Source organism: Puma concolor, chromosome B2 (assembly GCF_028749965.1).
Source record: "Puma concolor isolate L17-30 chromosome B2, mPumCon1.1.hap2, whole genome shotgun sequence".
In the NCBI taxonomy this organism is placed as follows: domain Eukaryota; kingdom Metazoa; phylum Chordata; class Mammalia; order Carnivora; family Felidae; genus Puma; species Puma concolor.
The window spans coordinates 35,414,301-35,429,382 of record NC_141671.1 but is presented as its reverse complement, the minus strand read 5'-3'; the positions used below and the strand labels follow the sequence as shown (position 1 = coordinate 35,429,382).

Below are 15,082 nucleotides of genomic sequence, written 5' to 3'. Positions count from 1 at the left end.
GAATTTTAAGGGTCTCTGCCCTTAAGTAGCTCTGTTTTCTTTTTCTTTTTTCTTGTGGCAAAAAGACATATAACATAAAACTTACCATGGTAACTATTTTTAAGTGTACAGTCAGTAGTGTTAAATATATTCCCATTGTTGTGTAAGCATCACTACCACCTACCTCCAGAATTTTTTCATCTTGCAAAACTGGAGCTCTGTACCCGTTAAACAAGAGCTCCCCGTTTCCTCCTCCCCGCCCCCCACCCCCTGCCCAGCCCCTGGCTACCACCGCTCTACCTTCTGTCTCTATGAATTTGACTATTCCAGATACCTCATTAAGTGGAATCATACGGTATTTGTCTTTTTGTGACTGGCTTACTTCACTTAGTATAATGTCCTCAAGGTTCATCCAGGCTGCCCTTTTTAATTTTATTTATTTATTTATTTATTTATTCATTCATTCATTCATTTTTAATTGTTTTAATGTTTGTTTATTTCGAGAGAGAGAAAGAGAGAGTGAGCGTGAGCAGGGAAGGGGCAGAGAGAAAGGGAGACAGAGAATTCAAAGCAAGCTCTGCACGGTCAGTGCAGAGCCTGACGCGGGGCTGGAACTCACGAACTGTGAGATCATGACCTGAGCCAAAATCAAGAGTTGGACGCTCAAGCGATGGAGCCACCCAGGCACCCCCAGGTTGTCCTTTTTTAAAAAGGACATTTGTCCTTCAAAACATTGACAAAAGTAGACACAAGTATGAGCCTCTGTGTACCCACCATCCACTTTAAGATTGATCAGTTCATGGACAACTTTGTTTCATCTCTACACCCACTCAGAGAGTTATTTTGTAGCAATTCATGAAATTTTTTTAAAAGATTTTATTTTTGAGTGATCTGTGCACCCAACATGGGGCTCGAACTCACAACCCCGAGATCGAGAGTTGCACACTCCACTCACTGAGCTAGCCAGGCGCCCCAGTTCATGGAATTGTAAATCAAACTAGGGAGATGACTCTCTGTTAATGTGACCTACACGGCTATTATTGTATTTTGTCAATCCTATGCTCCATGTTTTTTCACATCTCTGAAATTTGGATTCAGTGCACAGCTGATGGCATGCCACAGTTTAATTTGCAGTGATTTCTTTTCTTTCTTGATAATATAGAAAGTACTGGGACGTCTTAAAATTGATGAAGTAGGAGAGTAAACCATTCCACACAGTATCTGTCACGTTCAAAACTGTGTCTTTAGATTTTAACAACTCTAAGTAAAGATTTTAACAATCCTAAAGAGAGATCAGCATGAGTTCGAGAAGTCAGGAAACAACTTCTTGATAGCAACGGGCTTGAGCTAGGCAGGAGAGAGAAATTTGGATTTAGGTCAGATAGGAAAAAAGAGGACTCCCCGTCTGTGGACGGACTTGAACAAAGACGCTGAGGTAGAAACAACTATGAGGTCCTCAACAGCAAGAGGCCTGGAAAGTAAGTTCAGGCAGACACTTTCTGCACGAGTGGATCATGAAAGTCTTTGAAGGACAAGAGTGTAGAGTGGATGAAGGAGAGAAAAGGGAGGCTCTCAGAGGTCTCCTTCTGCCTGAAGGATCTTGCATCTCCCTGTCACTGTGCCTGTCCTCCAGAGGCCTGGCCTCAGTGACTCTGAAGCCTTAAGGAACACCCCTGTCCTTTGAACCGTAACTTATTATCTGTGCATACCACTTTTTTTTCTGTTATGCAAAATATACTACCTCGTACGGTTTTTACCTTAATGTTTTTGTACTTGTTTAAATGTGTATTTATTTATTTTGAGTGGGGGGAGGTACAGGCAGAGGGAGAGAATCCCAGACAGGCTCCGTGCTGTCAGCACAGAGCCTGATGCAGGGTTTGAACCCACGAATCGCGAGCTCATGAGCCGAAAGCAAGAGTCAGTTAGGGGTGCCTGGGTGGCTCAGTCAGTTAAGCGCCCGACTCTTGATTTTGGCTCAGGTCATGATCTCACCATTGCTGAGTTCGAGCCCTGCATCGGGCTCTGCACTGACCATGCAGAGTGTGCTTGGGATTCATTCTCTCCCCTCTCTCTCTGCCCCTACCCCACTTGCTCTCTCTCTCTCTCTCTCAAAATAAATTTAAAAACTTTAAAAAATTGTTTAAAAAAAAAAAAGCAAGAGTCAGATGCTTAACCAACTGAGCCACCCAGATGCCCCCCCCCAATTTTTGTATTTAAAAAAAATTTTTATAAGCAATATAATAAGCACAATATCGCCCAGACTGTACCACTCTAGCAAGTGCCTCATGGTTTTTGTCCATCTCTGTTGTTGTTGATGCTTTGAACGGACACGTGCCCTCTCCCCACGTAGAAGGTGGGACGCGTAGTCATTACCTGTGACTGCAAAGTGGGCATTCACCTCTTCCCTGCCATTGTATTCCCGGTGCTTGGTGCTGTCCTTAAGCCACGGCAGGCTCTCCAGGCCTATTAGGATGAAAAGAGTGAAAGGGAAAAATAGGCCCGCGCGAGTAATTTCTGTCTTCTTAAGGAAGCCTGATGAAAGATGGAAGTGTTGAGAAAAGGGACTGATGGAAGAAACCCTTCAAACAAACTCTTAGTAGGCACCAAGACAAACTAGAGCCCAGGGATGAGGGGAAGGAATAAACCAAAGATTATCTTAAGTCTGGCTCACGGGACAATGAAAGCATCATCGGTACGCAGAGGAAAGTTGGGAGGGCAATGCCATGAGCGGCCAGGATATGGCAAGATGAATGCGGCTTTTTCGGTCACGAGCGTGAAGTGACAGTGAGGTGTCCAAGCGAAATCCAAGCACCTGGTCTGTGGGGAGGTTTCCTGAGGGAGAGGGAGGTGAGTCAGGAGACAGAAATGGCATCATTGCAGGTACTTGTAGCCCCTGCTCGAGCCTCCTCACGGTCCTCCCCTAACTCTGTTGCCCCAGGTTGTCTACGCAGAACGATTTGAAAGTAGACAGGACCGCGACTCATCCTCCATTAACCTGATCCGCTGCTCGCATTTCGACAGCATGAACATGTGCCAATCCGTGTCCCATGAGGAAGTACCGTACAGCGTATCTTCCACGACTTACAGAAATCAAGGGCAAAGCTACGAGGACGTGGACAAAGTTTGGGTTTCTAATGACCCCCGTAGAAACAGCTTGATGCCACTGCCTGACGCTGTGGAAACCCAAGAGAGGAACAGGTCACTCCTTCCCTTCTCGGATACCTCTCATCTACCCAGCATCCACACCATTATCCTGGATTTCTCCATGGTACATTTCGTGGATTCACGGGCTTCAGTGTCCTTAAGACAAGTAAGTACTGAGCAGGCTTTCACAAGAGCTCTGATCCCCTCCTACCACTGCCCGCCCCCCCCCCCTCACCAGCCCCGACCCTGATCGAATCCTCTGAGTCACTGATCAGCTGCTATGTGACCCCAGGGCCACTAGAAACTTGGACACTAAAGATAGTTTAAGGTCAACCGGAATGAAAAGGAAAGAAACCAACCTTGTTTTTTGAACTGGGGTTGGCTCCGTAAGCAAGGCATGTCACTTCTCAAAAAATCCAGAATGGAAAACAGCTATCTGTGCCACACCCAGCAACTCCCAGGATCTCCTGGGAGTTCACTGCACATCTTTTCAATAGGTCTGAATGCTACAGGAGAAAAAAAGCACACCAAGAATTCTCACTCTTCATCTGCTCTGAGGTAGACATTGTAAAACACTCTCAGATGTGAAGACATGATAAAATGGCCCTGGCAAGCCTGGGGCTGCCCAGTCCGGAACCTACAGGATCTCCCCCAGTTCCCTCCTCATTGCCTGCATCATTGGGTGCAAAGGGCAGGGAAGACGTTTCCTTCAGAAGCCGTATCCCTGAGTCCCGGCTTCTCTCCTACTCTCTGATTTCTCTTGACAATTTTCATTCCTCTCCTTCTTATACAGCCTGGACAGTTTAGGTGCACAGCTAACTGTATCGGTTTTTATTGTTGATGTCTTCTAAGTACTGTATCTGCCTTTCAGCCAGCTTATCTCAGTTTACAGCCCTCTGCCTCACTCTTGCTCCTTTTGGTGGTGGCTCAGGTTTAAACATCCTGAACACCCACTTCCTGGACGCTGACTGCACCCACTTGTTTTGTTTTGTTTTGTTTTGTTCTGTTTTGTTTTGTTTTGTTTTTTGAAACCTGCTCCTTTGGTTGACTTTCCTTCTTTTATCCTCTTTTATCAAACTTTATTCCTATTTTATCCTATTCTTTTATCCTATTTTATCAAACTTTGTTCCTAAGGAAATATGATTCTGTCTTAAGTGAGTCCAGTTCCTCTTTGGTTTGAGGCAACAGGAAGCTTCTCGTAGCAGAAAGAACTCTGGTTGGCACTCTGTGGGTGTGTACTCTGTCCTGGGTTTGCTACTGTTCACTGTCCATCAGACCTGAGGTAATTTACTAAATTGCACCGGGCCTTCGTTTGCTCATCTATAAAACGAGAGACCTGGAAGGGGGGCACCTGGGTGGCTCAGTCGGTTGAGCATCCAACTTTGATTGGATTCAGGTCACGATCTCGCGGTTCATGAATTCGAGCCCCACATCAGGCTCGCTGCTGTCAGCCTGTCAGTGCAGAGCCCGCCTCAGATCCTCTGTCCCCCTCTCTCTGCCCCTCTTGCTTGTGTTCTCCCAAAAACAAATAAATATGTAAAAGGTAAATACATAAAACGAGACTTGGAAGAGATGAACGTTAAGGGCTTTCCCATCCAAGACATCCTCTTCTCCACCCCATTTGCAGATTCAGTTCTACTTGGTGATGTCTCAACTTTTGGACTTCTCCATCTCAGGGTGTACTGCTGGGGTGCGTTCTCTTCTCCCATTCTCACTTGGTAGTTACTGCTTTAGATGTCATTAAACCTACATTATCAAATGCCTGCTACATGGCAGACTGAGTTGGGCACATTCATATACACTATTTCATTTAATTCTCCCACTATCCCTGAGAAGCAAGTCATATTCCCCCTTAGGAGTTCTAGGCTCACAGCTAGTAAGCGGCCTGCCCAGCATGGGGACTCAAAGCATCTGACTTTATACCGTTCTTCCTCCTGTTCTGTAGTAAGAGTGGTGCTATTCTGTCTCTCCCCTCTTGCTTTCCTTTTTTTGTGGAGGCACCATATGTTCTGGTCCTTGGCATAACCCATCCACACCTGGCCTGTGTTAATGACTTTCTACTCCAGCCCAATGTAGAGGCAATGTAGACACCTTTACTTTACAGCCTTCAGAGATTCGAGGTGCACTTTCTCACCTTAAAGTTACACATTTCTTCATTCCTTCTGTAATTGTTCTTCTTTTTTTAAAAAGATTTAAATATTTATTTGTTTTTGAGAAAGAGCATAAGCAGGGGAGGGGAAGAGAGAGAGAGAAGGGGACAGAGGATCCAAAGCGGGGGCTTGGATGTGGGGCTTGAACTCACAAACCGTGAGATCATGACCTGAGCCGAAGTCGGACACTTAACGGACTGAGCCCCCAGGCGCCCCACCGTTCTCTAATTGTTTTATACAGCCCAATTGGAGGAAATCATTTTTTTTTGTTTACTTTAACTTTGAAAACTTAAATTTACTGAAAAAAAAATCCCAGCAGTCATTCTTATTAGAGACAATCATGCAATTTAAGCTTCTTCCTAATTCATGAAATGTCACTCTCCCATTGCTTGTCATTTAGAGTATGTCCAGAGGCACTTGGGTGGCTCAGTCGGTTAAGTGTCCATCTCTTGATTTCAGCTCAGGTCAGGATCTCATAGTTGTGAGATGGAGACTCGCATGGAGCTTCATGCTGGGTGTGGAGCTTGCTTAAGATTCTCTCTCTCTCTCTCTCTCTCTCTCTCCCTCTGCCAATAAACAAACAAACAAACAAATAAAGTATGTCCATAGTGGCTCTTTATCAAATGACCATGATCAAGAATGATTTTCTTGTTTCCTCTTGATAAAAGAAGTATCAGGTTTTTGTGTTTTGGTTTTGTTTTGTTTTGGTTTTGTTTTGTTGAGAAAGAGAGAGAGCATGGGCAGAGGAGAGGGGCAGAGATAGAGAGAGATAGAGAGAGAGAGAGTCACAAGCAGGCACCACGCCCACATGGAGCCCAATGTGGGGCTTGATCTCAAGACCATGAGATCATGACCTGGACTGAAGTCAAGAGTCGGATGCTCAATCAACTGAGCCACCTAAGTGCCCCAAGTGGAGTCTGCTTTATTTGTGTCTTTTGATATTTTAACTCCTTGCTCAGGGTTGGAGTCTATTCAATCTGAGAGTGTTAAGGTCAACATGGACTTTAAAAGTTATCGCACCAGAGCAGATATACTGGCTGAAGTAAACTTGAGGTCAGTATCTGATGTTTACTGATCTGCTACTCCTAAATATCTGCTGTTTTACTAAAGTTAAATGCAACTTTGCAGAGAAGTTCCAGATATGACCTTCAGGACTCCTGAATTCCATTCTCTACAATATCACTTGACCAGCTCTGAGCCTCGTTTTCCTCCTCTGCTCAGCGAACTCCAGGAAGAAGGGGGTCACATGCATACACTAAACAATAATACCAAGAACGGCTGTTCATGAAGGCTGTCCATTGTGTTCCCATCATACCCATGCCTGTCTCTCTTCTAGCACTGTCCTCAGTAGCATTCTCTCTCTCTCTCTCTCTCTCTCTCTCTCTCTCTCTCTCTTTTAAGTTTATGTATTTATTTGGAAGGGGCGGGGCAGAGAGAGAGGGACAGAGCCTGACACTGGGCTCGATCTCGTGAATCATGAGATCATGACCCGAGCCTAAATCAAGAGTCAGATACTTAAACAACTGAGCCACCCAGGCTCCCCAGAAGCATTACCTCTTTATGGGAACTGTTTCCCCGCCCCTGCCCCCCAGAGACCATGGGCAACACTCCCTCTCACTCCCCACCTCACATGAGACCATCTGATTCTCTTTTGTATTCCTAGCACTTTAGACATTTCCTGGCATATGGAAGTCCACGCATCAAATGTTTATAGAGCTGAACTGGAATGCAGAGGTACCTATACCCAGACAAGTGAATGGCCAAAGGGGTATTAAAACTCCTCTAATTAGAAGGCTCTTTTGTAGTGCGTGTGAAGATCACTAACGCTGATTTGCTCTCTCCCCACAGATGTGCAACGCTTTCCAAAATGCCAACATTTTGGTGCTCTTTTCAGGGTGTCACAGTGAGTATCCTTCACCCTATGAGAGGACTGTTTGTACCCTGGGTGCTGTCCTCCTCAGGCGTCTGACCCTGTGGATGTTCTGGGTTTGGTTTGCAGCTTCTGTGGTCAAGGCATTTGAGAAGAATGATTTCTTTGACGCTGGCATCACCAAGGCCCAGCTCTTCCTCACCCTCCACGATGCCGTGCTATTTGCCTTGTCAAGGAAGTTTCCAGAGTCCTCCGAGTTAAGCGTGGATGAATCCGAGACAGTGATACAGGAAGCCTACTCAGAAAGAGACAAGGTTGGATGATGTGAAGCATCACGGTGTGGGGCGAGCAGTGGGGAGACACCTGATTAAGTAGAGATGAGCAATGTCCAGGAAAGGCTTTTGAGTATGGCTGGGCCAGACTTTGAGATGTTGAAGTGCTCCCTTATCAGTTGGTAAATAACAGTGGACCTGAATCCCAAGTTCCCCCACTGCCGTGGCATCTGGGTGGCATCTTTCCCAACTGAAGAGAGGGTTACCCAACCCAGCAGAGGTCTCAAGGATTCTTTTATAGCAAGCTTGATTAGTGCCAGTGCCATCCCAAATTCCCGAATATTTTAAATATCTCCACCAGCTATACCTTTAGAATCCATGCCTATACCACCCTTGGGATGAAAAATAGAACTAATGAACTCACAGAGGTAAAGATCTGCCAGTTTAACACTTTGGCTATTATTTACATTGTGAGTAATATATAAGATTTACTCAACCTGAAAAATGCAAAGGAGAATGATACATAAGCCAGAACTTTTAGCTGTCTATTAATACTAAGTAAAGGCCTGGGCCAACTGCAGTGTTTTTATTTGATTTTTATTTTTTTAAGTTTATTTATTTTTGAGAGAGAGAGAGAGAGAGAGAGAGAGAGAGAGAGAGAGAATGAGTGGGGGAAGGGCAGAGAGCAAGGAGGACACAGGATATGAAGCGGGCTCCAAGCTGTCAGCACAGAGCCTGAAGTGGGACTTGAACTCACAAACCATGAGATCACGACCTGAGCTGAAGTCGGCAGCTTAACTGACTGAGCCACCCAGGTGTCCCCCTACTTCAGTGTTTTTAAATCAGAGTCTGTGAAGGTTAAATGTGCCCCCCCCCCCAAAGAAAAGGAAATTAAAACACAGATGGGCATCAAACATTATCTAACAACTAGAAATTTTTTTTTTAACCTATATTTTTGAGAGAGAGAGAGAGAGACAGAGTGCAAGCGGGGGGCGGGGAGGCAGAGAGAGAGGAAGACATAGAATCTGAAGAAGGCTCAGGGCTCTGAGCTGTCAGCACAGATCCCAACGCGGGGTTGAACTCACGAACCAAACTGTAAGATCATGACCAGAGCTGAGGTTGGACGCTCAACCAACTGAGCCACCCAGGCACCCCTAGAAATTATTTTGTAATTAAATCCTTGATTCTTTGACTTATTACATTTTAATCATGTTTGAATTTTTTATGACAAGAGAAGTATTACCAGAGCAATAAAGTGTGGATTTTTTTTGAAAAGTTTAAGTAAAGTAAAAGATATCCAAGCTTGTAAAACATGGCCTTTTTCTTTCTTCTTCTTTTTAACGTAATGTATTTCCCTTGCTTATTGAGAATTCTCACAGGTTATGTGCCTCCACTTATCCAGAGCAACTTTTTCCTCAATGGACATATTTTTTTCTATTCTGCTCTATAGTCCACTCCCGTCTATAAAATCATAGAGTCACAAAACCTTTCAGTTGGAAGAAATCTCAGAGCTTCTTAGGCCCATTCCCACCTGGAGTAACCATTCTTTTAACAACATGTCTGGCCAGCGGTCCCTCTGCTTATGTTTGGAGATTTCCTGTGGTTCTCAAACGTTAGTATGCGTCTGAGTCACCAAAATCTGCTGTTAAAACACTGACTGCTGGGCCCTCTCTGTAGCCCCATCTCCCCTAAATTTCTGATTCAATGGGTCTGGGGTAGGGTCTGAGAATTTGCATTGCTAACAAGTACTGGGTAATACTGATGCTAACAATACAGAAACTACACTTTGAGAACCACTGCCTTAGAGATTCAATGTGCATTTTTTACTATCAAAGTCTAGTGTGCCCGGCAATCTTTGGGTGTGTGCCAGACATTGTATTTAGAAAATGTTTATAAAAATACTCTGAGATCCAGGATGATGTTTTTCTTCTGGAAAGAACTTCATTGTTTTGCCAAGTCCCTGGAGGCACTAGCAATCCAGGGTAACTGATCTGATTTTAGGACTCAAGGTGTTCTAGGCCATCCAGATGACCCAGAGCCCAGCTGCAGTCTCTGGGAAGGTATGCCACAGACCCTCCCTTGGCAGACCCTAGAATGCAATTTTGGCAACCTTAAGCCCTTAAAGCTGTCAAAAGCACTGTTCTCTGCATATATGTGCCACTTCGAGATCATCACATACCTTCTACAAAAGTGGTCCCAAATGCCAGACTCACCTCTATAGATTTTCACCTTTTCCAAATCTTCATTATAATCTTGTTAGCTTTATGGTATCTTCAACCAGAAGTTTTAAAATATTTTATTCAGGGGCACCTGGGTGGCTTAGTCAATTAAGTGTCCAACTCTTGGTTTTGGCTCAGGCCATGAACTCATGGTTTATGAGTTTGAGTCTCACATCAGGCTCTGCAGTGACAGTGTGGAGCCTGCTTGGGATTCTCTCACTCTCCCTCTCTCTCTGCCCCTCTTGTGTGTGTGCGTGCGCGCGCTCTCTCTCTCTCTCTCTCTCTCTCAAAATAAATAAATAAACTTTAAAAAATAAATAAAAATAAAATATTTTACCCAGCTCTCCTGGCTGTCCTCAGTAGGAGGGTGGGTCTGAATTATGTAGTCTGCCTTTTCTATAAGTGAAAGTTTCTCTGTTTTATTTATAAATTATGATACACTTGACAGATTTATGTTACATATGACATTGCCTTTCCCATATTAACCTTTCTTATTTTCTGTTTGCCTTTTGTTTAGAATGTCATTCTCACTTAGGAAGTAAACTAATCATTTATGTTTTCTTCTAGATTTTAATGTTTTAAGTGTTTATATATTATGCTTTTTAATCTAGGTAAGATGTATTTCAGTGTATGGGGTTAAAGAATAATCTTTTATTTTTTATCTGTACAGCTAACAATTCTGAGAAAACTCATCTATTGAATAAGCTTTCTTTCCTCTGCTGATTTGAAATGCTATTTTCATAAAATATTACATTATTATGAAAACTGAAGTCTATTTATAGCATAGTTTTTGTTTCATTGTTGTTAATAGCTTTAATATAGATTTATAACACATTTACTGTTTGGTTTGAAGTCTACTTCAAAATTTGCTAAATCATTCTCACCAATTTATTCTTCCAAGCAAATTTTTGAATCTTTTGTTAGCATCCCCCCACAAAAAATCCCATTGGAATTCTCATTACAATTGCATTAGAAATATAAAATAAATTGAGAATTGATATCTTTCCAGTATTTGTTCATCTTATTGAAGAACATGAGCTGTCTTTGTATTTATTCAGTCTTTTTTTTTTTTAAGTTTACTTATTTATTTTGAGAGATAGTGAATTCCAGAGGGGCAGAGAGTGAGGGAAAGAAAGAGCATCCCAAGCAGGCTCCACACTGTCAGCACAGAGCCTGATGCGGGGCTTGGAAGTCACAAGCTGTGAGATGGCGACCTGAGCTGAAATAGGAGTCGGAGGCTTAACGGACTGAGCCACTCAGGCACCCCATTCAGTCTTTTAAATGTTGCATTCATAGTAAGGTTTTGTGACTTTCTTTCCTTTTTTTTTTCTTTTTTTTTAAGTTTATTTATTTATTTATTTAGAGAGAGAGAGAGAGAGAGAGAGAGCATGCGCAGGAGAGGCAGAGTGAGAGGGAGAGAGAGGATCCCAAGCAGGCTCTGTCAGTGCAAAGAGCCTGATGCGGGGCTCAAACCTATGAACCTGTGAAATTATGACCTGAGTCAGACACTCAACCATCCAGAGCCACCCAGGTGTCCCTGTGACTTTCTTTGTATAGACAAATCCTAGATACTTTATACTTTGTTTTACATATGTATTGCTTTTTGAAATTAACATTCTTTTTTAATTATATTTTCTACCTGGCAATTGCCAGCCTGTGATAAACCTACTGATTTGTATAAAATTATTTGGCTACATTTGTGAATCCTTTTACCAGACCTAAAAGGTTTCATTGGTAATTCTCTTGAGCTTTCCAGATTGAAAAAAAATATTTTCTACAAATAATATAAATACCTTATTTTCCAGTTGTCAAAATTCTTATCTCAGTATCATATATTATAGCATTAGCTACATCTCCCAGAACAATGTAAGTACTAGTGGGTGGTCTTGTCTTACTCCTGAATTTTATGAGACAAACTTCTTATGCATTTCTATTAAGGTGGTAACAGTTGGCTTAAGATAGACATTATATTTACTGTGTTTTTTAAAAAAAAAAAGTATTTTTTTCTGGGGCGCCTGGGTGGCGCAGTCGGTTAAGCGTCCGACTTCAGCCAGCTCACGATCTCGCGGTCCGTGAGTTCAAGCCCCGTGTCAGGCTCTGGGCTGATAGCTCAGAGCCTGGAGCCTGTTTCCGATTCTGTGTCTCCCTCTCTGTCTGCCCCTCCCCCGTTCATGCTCTGTCTCTCTCTGTCCCAAAAATAAATAAACGTTGAAAAAAAAATTTAAAAAAAAAAAAAAGTATTTTTCTAGTTTACTAACATTCTTTTTTTTTTTTATTTTTTTTTCAACGTTTATTATTTATTTTTGGGACAGAGAGAGACAGAGCATGAACGGGGGAGGGGCAGACAGAGAGGGAGACACAGAATCGGAAACAGGCTCCAGGCTCTGAGCCATCAGCCCAGAGCCTGACGCAGGGCTCGAACCCACGGACCGTGAGATCGTGACCTGGCTGAAGTCGGACGCTTAACTGACTGCGCCACCCAGGCGCCCCAAGTTTACTAACATTCTTATTAGGACTTACATTAAGACTTCGTATTGAATATGTCAAATTTTTTTCTAGCATTTAAACTAGGGAAGCCTAGGAGAGGAGCAAGTTCTACTACAGATGTATTGCATTCAAGATGCCTGTTAAACATCCAAGTGGAAATGTCAGAATGGCAGTGGGTACCTGAACAAACAGATCAGGGGAAGGGTTATGATCAAAAAGTCACTGGCACATAGATGATAATGAAAATTATGGGACTAAATAAAATTGCCTATGGAAGGAGTGTAGATGCAGAAGAGAAGCCCTGAGGCTTGCCAACATTTAGAAATCCAAAAGAAATAGAGGAGACAACAAGGAGACCAGAAAGAAGCAACCAGGGAGGAAAGAGGAAAAGCCAAAGAGTATTGTGTGACAGAAGAGAGAAAACTATTTCAGGAGAGGTGAAAGTTGATAATTCTATGGAATGCTGCTGTAAAACTGATTGACCAAGCCTATGGGGCATCTGCTAGGTGATAGGCTCAGTCACTGGTACTGGGGATATCAAAAACCAGGCACTGCCCCACCTCAAAGAGCTTAGAGTCTAATAGGGGAAATAGATCTATAAATTACAAAAAGCAATACATTACTGGCACTATGACAGAAGTGTGAGTGAAGTATAGATGAAACACAAAGGAAGCTGAGATCCTGGTTGATCGTCTTTGATCTGAATCTGGAATGATGAATAAGTGTATGTGGATAAGATGGAGAAGGACAAGGCAGGCATGGGGAACAGCATGAGCAAAGGTAAGCAGAAGTCAGGCATCTTTAGTTAACTTTATGGCCAGAGTAGTGGTGGGGACCACAGACATAGGTAAAGCTAAAGAAGATGACAAGAAGCCAGGTCACGAAGGGCCTTACATGCCCTGCCAAGAATCACACATGGGGTTGGAAAGACAAGTAAGATCAAGAAGACAAGATGTTTCAGAATGCTATCAAGACCACTGCTGTTTTAATGGTTGACCATGAAACCCAGGCTAGCTAGAAAAGCCAAAGAAATCAGAAGTTATGGATTGACAGACCCTGAAGAATAGTGAGTAACTGAGGAACCAGAGGTTGCAAAGATGAAAAGCAGATGTGGCCAGGAAGATTTCCTATTTTGCCAGGAACTCATGATTTCTTGGTGTCTTAAGTCCTTTTGTATTCTGAAATTCCTTGACTGTTCAAAAGCTAAATTAAGTTGTAAATTTTAACCCATCTAATTATGTGTATTTTAGAATGGAGAGCCAAGACATGAAATGACCGGCAATCTTCTAGAAGTCTCTAAAAACGCAAATCCAGACTACATCATGATGCAGGAACCGATAACAAAGGAGGAGTTGGAGCTAGACCTGGAGCTGGAGCCCACAGTGGAATCAGAACAAGAGACTGGACTAGATCTCGAGCTGGACCTGACTCATGGGATGGAGCCTGAGTCAGAGCTAGAGCCTGAATCTGAGCTAGAGCCTGAGTTAGAGCCTGAGTTGGAGCCTGAGCCCGAGCCCGAGGCTGAGCTCGAGGCTGAGCTCAAACCCAGGCCAAGGGCTCACACTTATCCTTGGCAGCAGTACTGGTCTCTGTATCCGTCTACACTTCCCAGATCTCCAGTTCAGGCTCGGCGTGGGACACCGTCAGTTGAGAGGAGGCGTCAACATATGAATTTATATTCACCCAAGGACAATAATACTGAAGACTGTTAGGAAATGAACTGGGAATAAGGAGTCAGATTCCCTTGGCAAACCCTCCCCACCTAAATGGGGTCACTTGGTCAGAAGACCTAGACTAGTTACAAACTAGCAATACTTGATTTGGGACTCCTTCATCTGCTGGCCTCTTCCTTGCTCAACATGGATCTCACTCCCAGATCACAATGCTAAACACCAAGAGTTATCTCTGAATTCCCTATCTAGGCTTACCTCATCTCACCATCAGCAGATATTCTAATAAAGGATTTCCTTCTTTGCACACCCCATACTCTGGGGGTTTTGTCCAAGCATCTCTAACTTACTCCTCTCATCTCCGTTCCCTTTCTCCAAAGAGATGAGACTCAAATAAAATATACAACTCTAGTTACATTTGGACACTTCCTGCATCTTTCCCTTCTCTATAGTCTATATGCCTAAAGAAAGGTTGGGTGGGAGAAATTCCAGAAGTGGGTGGACATGGTGAAGAAGATATAAGCAAGAAAAAGAAAAACTGGGTGGCATTTGTATTTTATATGCAAGGTATCTTCATTACACTGGTGGTGGAAATGGGGAAGTAGATAGGTTAAGTTAAGCCGGCCTGCAAGGCTTATAATCTAAAGAACTGTTACACTGAAAACACTTTTGTCATCACTCCAAGAGCAGGATGTTTTCCTAGTCCTACCACTGTTTCAGAAGACTAGTCAGCTGTACCAACTGATGAGAAGGTTAGCTCTATAGAGCTCTATTTGTTACCCAGATTCATATTCACCACTGTTTCGTCCTTACAAGTTTTTAAGATACAAGCAATCTAGAATCTGTATTCTTGGTGGACCAAACTTGGAGTCTATGACAGACACAACCTCTTAGGAACTGGAAAAGTCAGTCATTACTAGTTTGGTCCAAATCCATTTTAAAAATTTCCCCCTCCCCCGTTAAAAAATACCTAGTATTAAGCTACAAGCAAAAGATAAATATAGACCCCTGGGCAAAGGTTTATGGAATCCTGAATTTTATTTTCCACTCAATAAACAAGACTCCTCTTGCTTGGATACTTAATTTCTCTCATCCGTTGGGTTAAAGAAATTCTTATTAAAATATGTCTCTTATCACAGAGATGATATGTGCAATCACTTAGTCTACAAACATTCACTAAGCATCTGCTCCACACACACCCCAAACAGTGCAGTAGATAGAACAATATTAGCCCTACTTTACACGTATAAACTGAGGCTCGGATAAGTTTTGTAACTAGCCCGAGGTCATA

The 15,082-nt window shown here is 43.0% G+C and overlaps 1 protein-coding gene across 3 annotated transcripts in view; it reads left to right on the top strand.

Annotated features, from left to right (window-relative positions):
• Positions 1-14,208, top strand: part of SLC26A8 (solute carrier family 26 member 8) — an 85,471-nt gene extending 71,263 nt beyond the window's left edge. For all 3 annotated transcript variants that reach the window (XM_086706687.1, XM_025925743.2, XM_086706685.1), the window contains exons 17-20: positions 2,918-3,289; positions 7,122-7,176; positions 7,273-7,457; positions 13,372-14,208. In XM_086706687.1, the coding sequence (XP_086562813.1) occupies positions 2,918-3,289; positions 7,122-7,176; positions 7,273-7,457; positions 13,372-13,833 (1,074 nt within the window). In that variant the 3' untranslated portion in view covers positions 13,834-14,208. The remainder of the gene's footprint in view (positions 1-2,917; positions 3,290-7,121; positions 7,177-7,272; positions 7,458-13,371) is intronic.
• Positions 14,209-15,082: the final 874 nt, after the last annotated feature.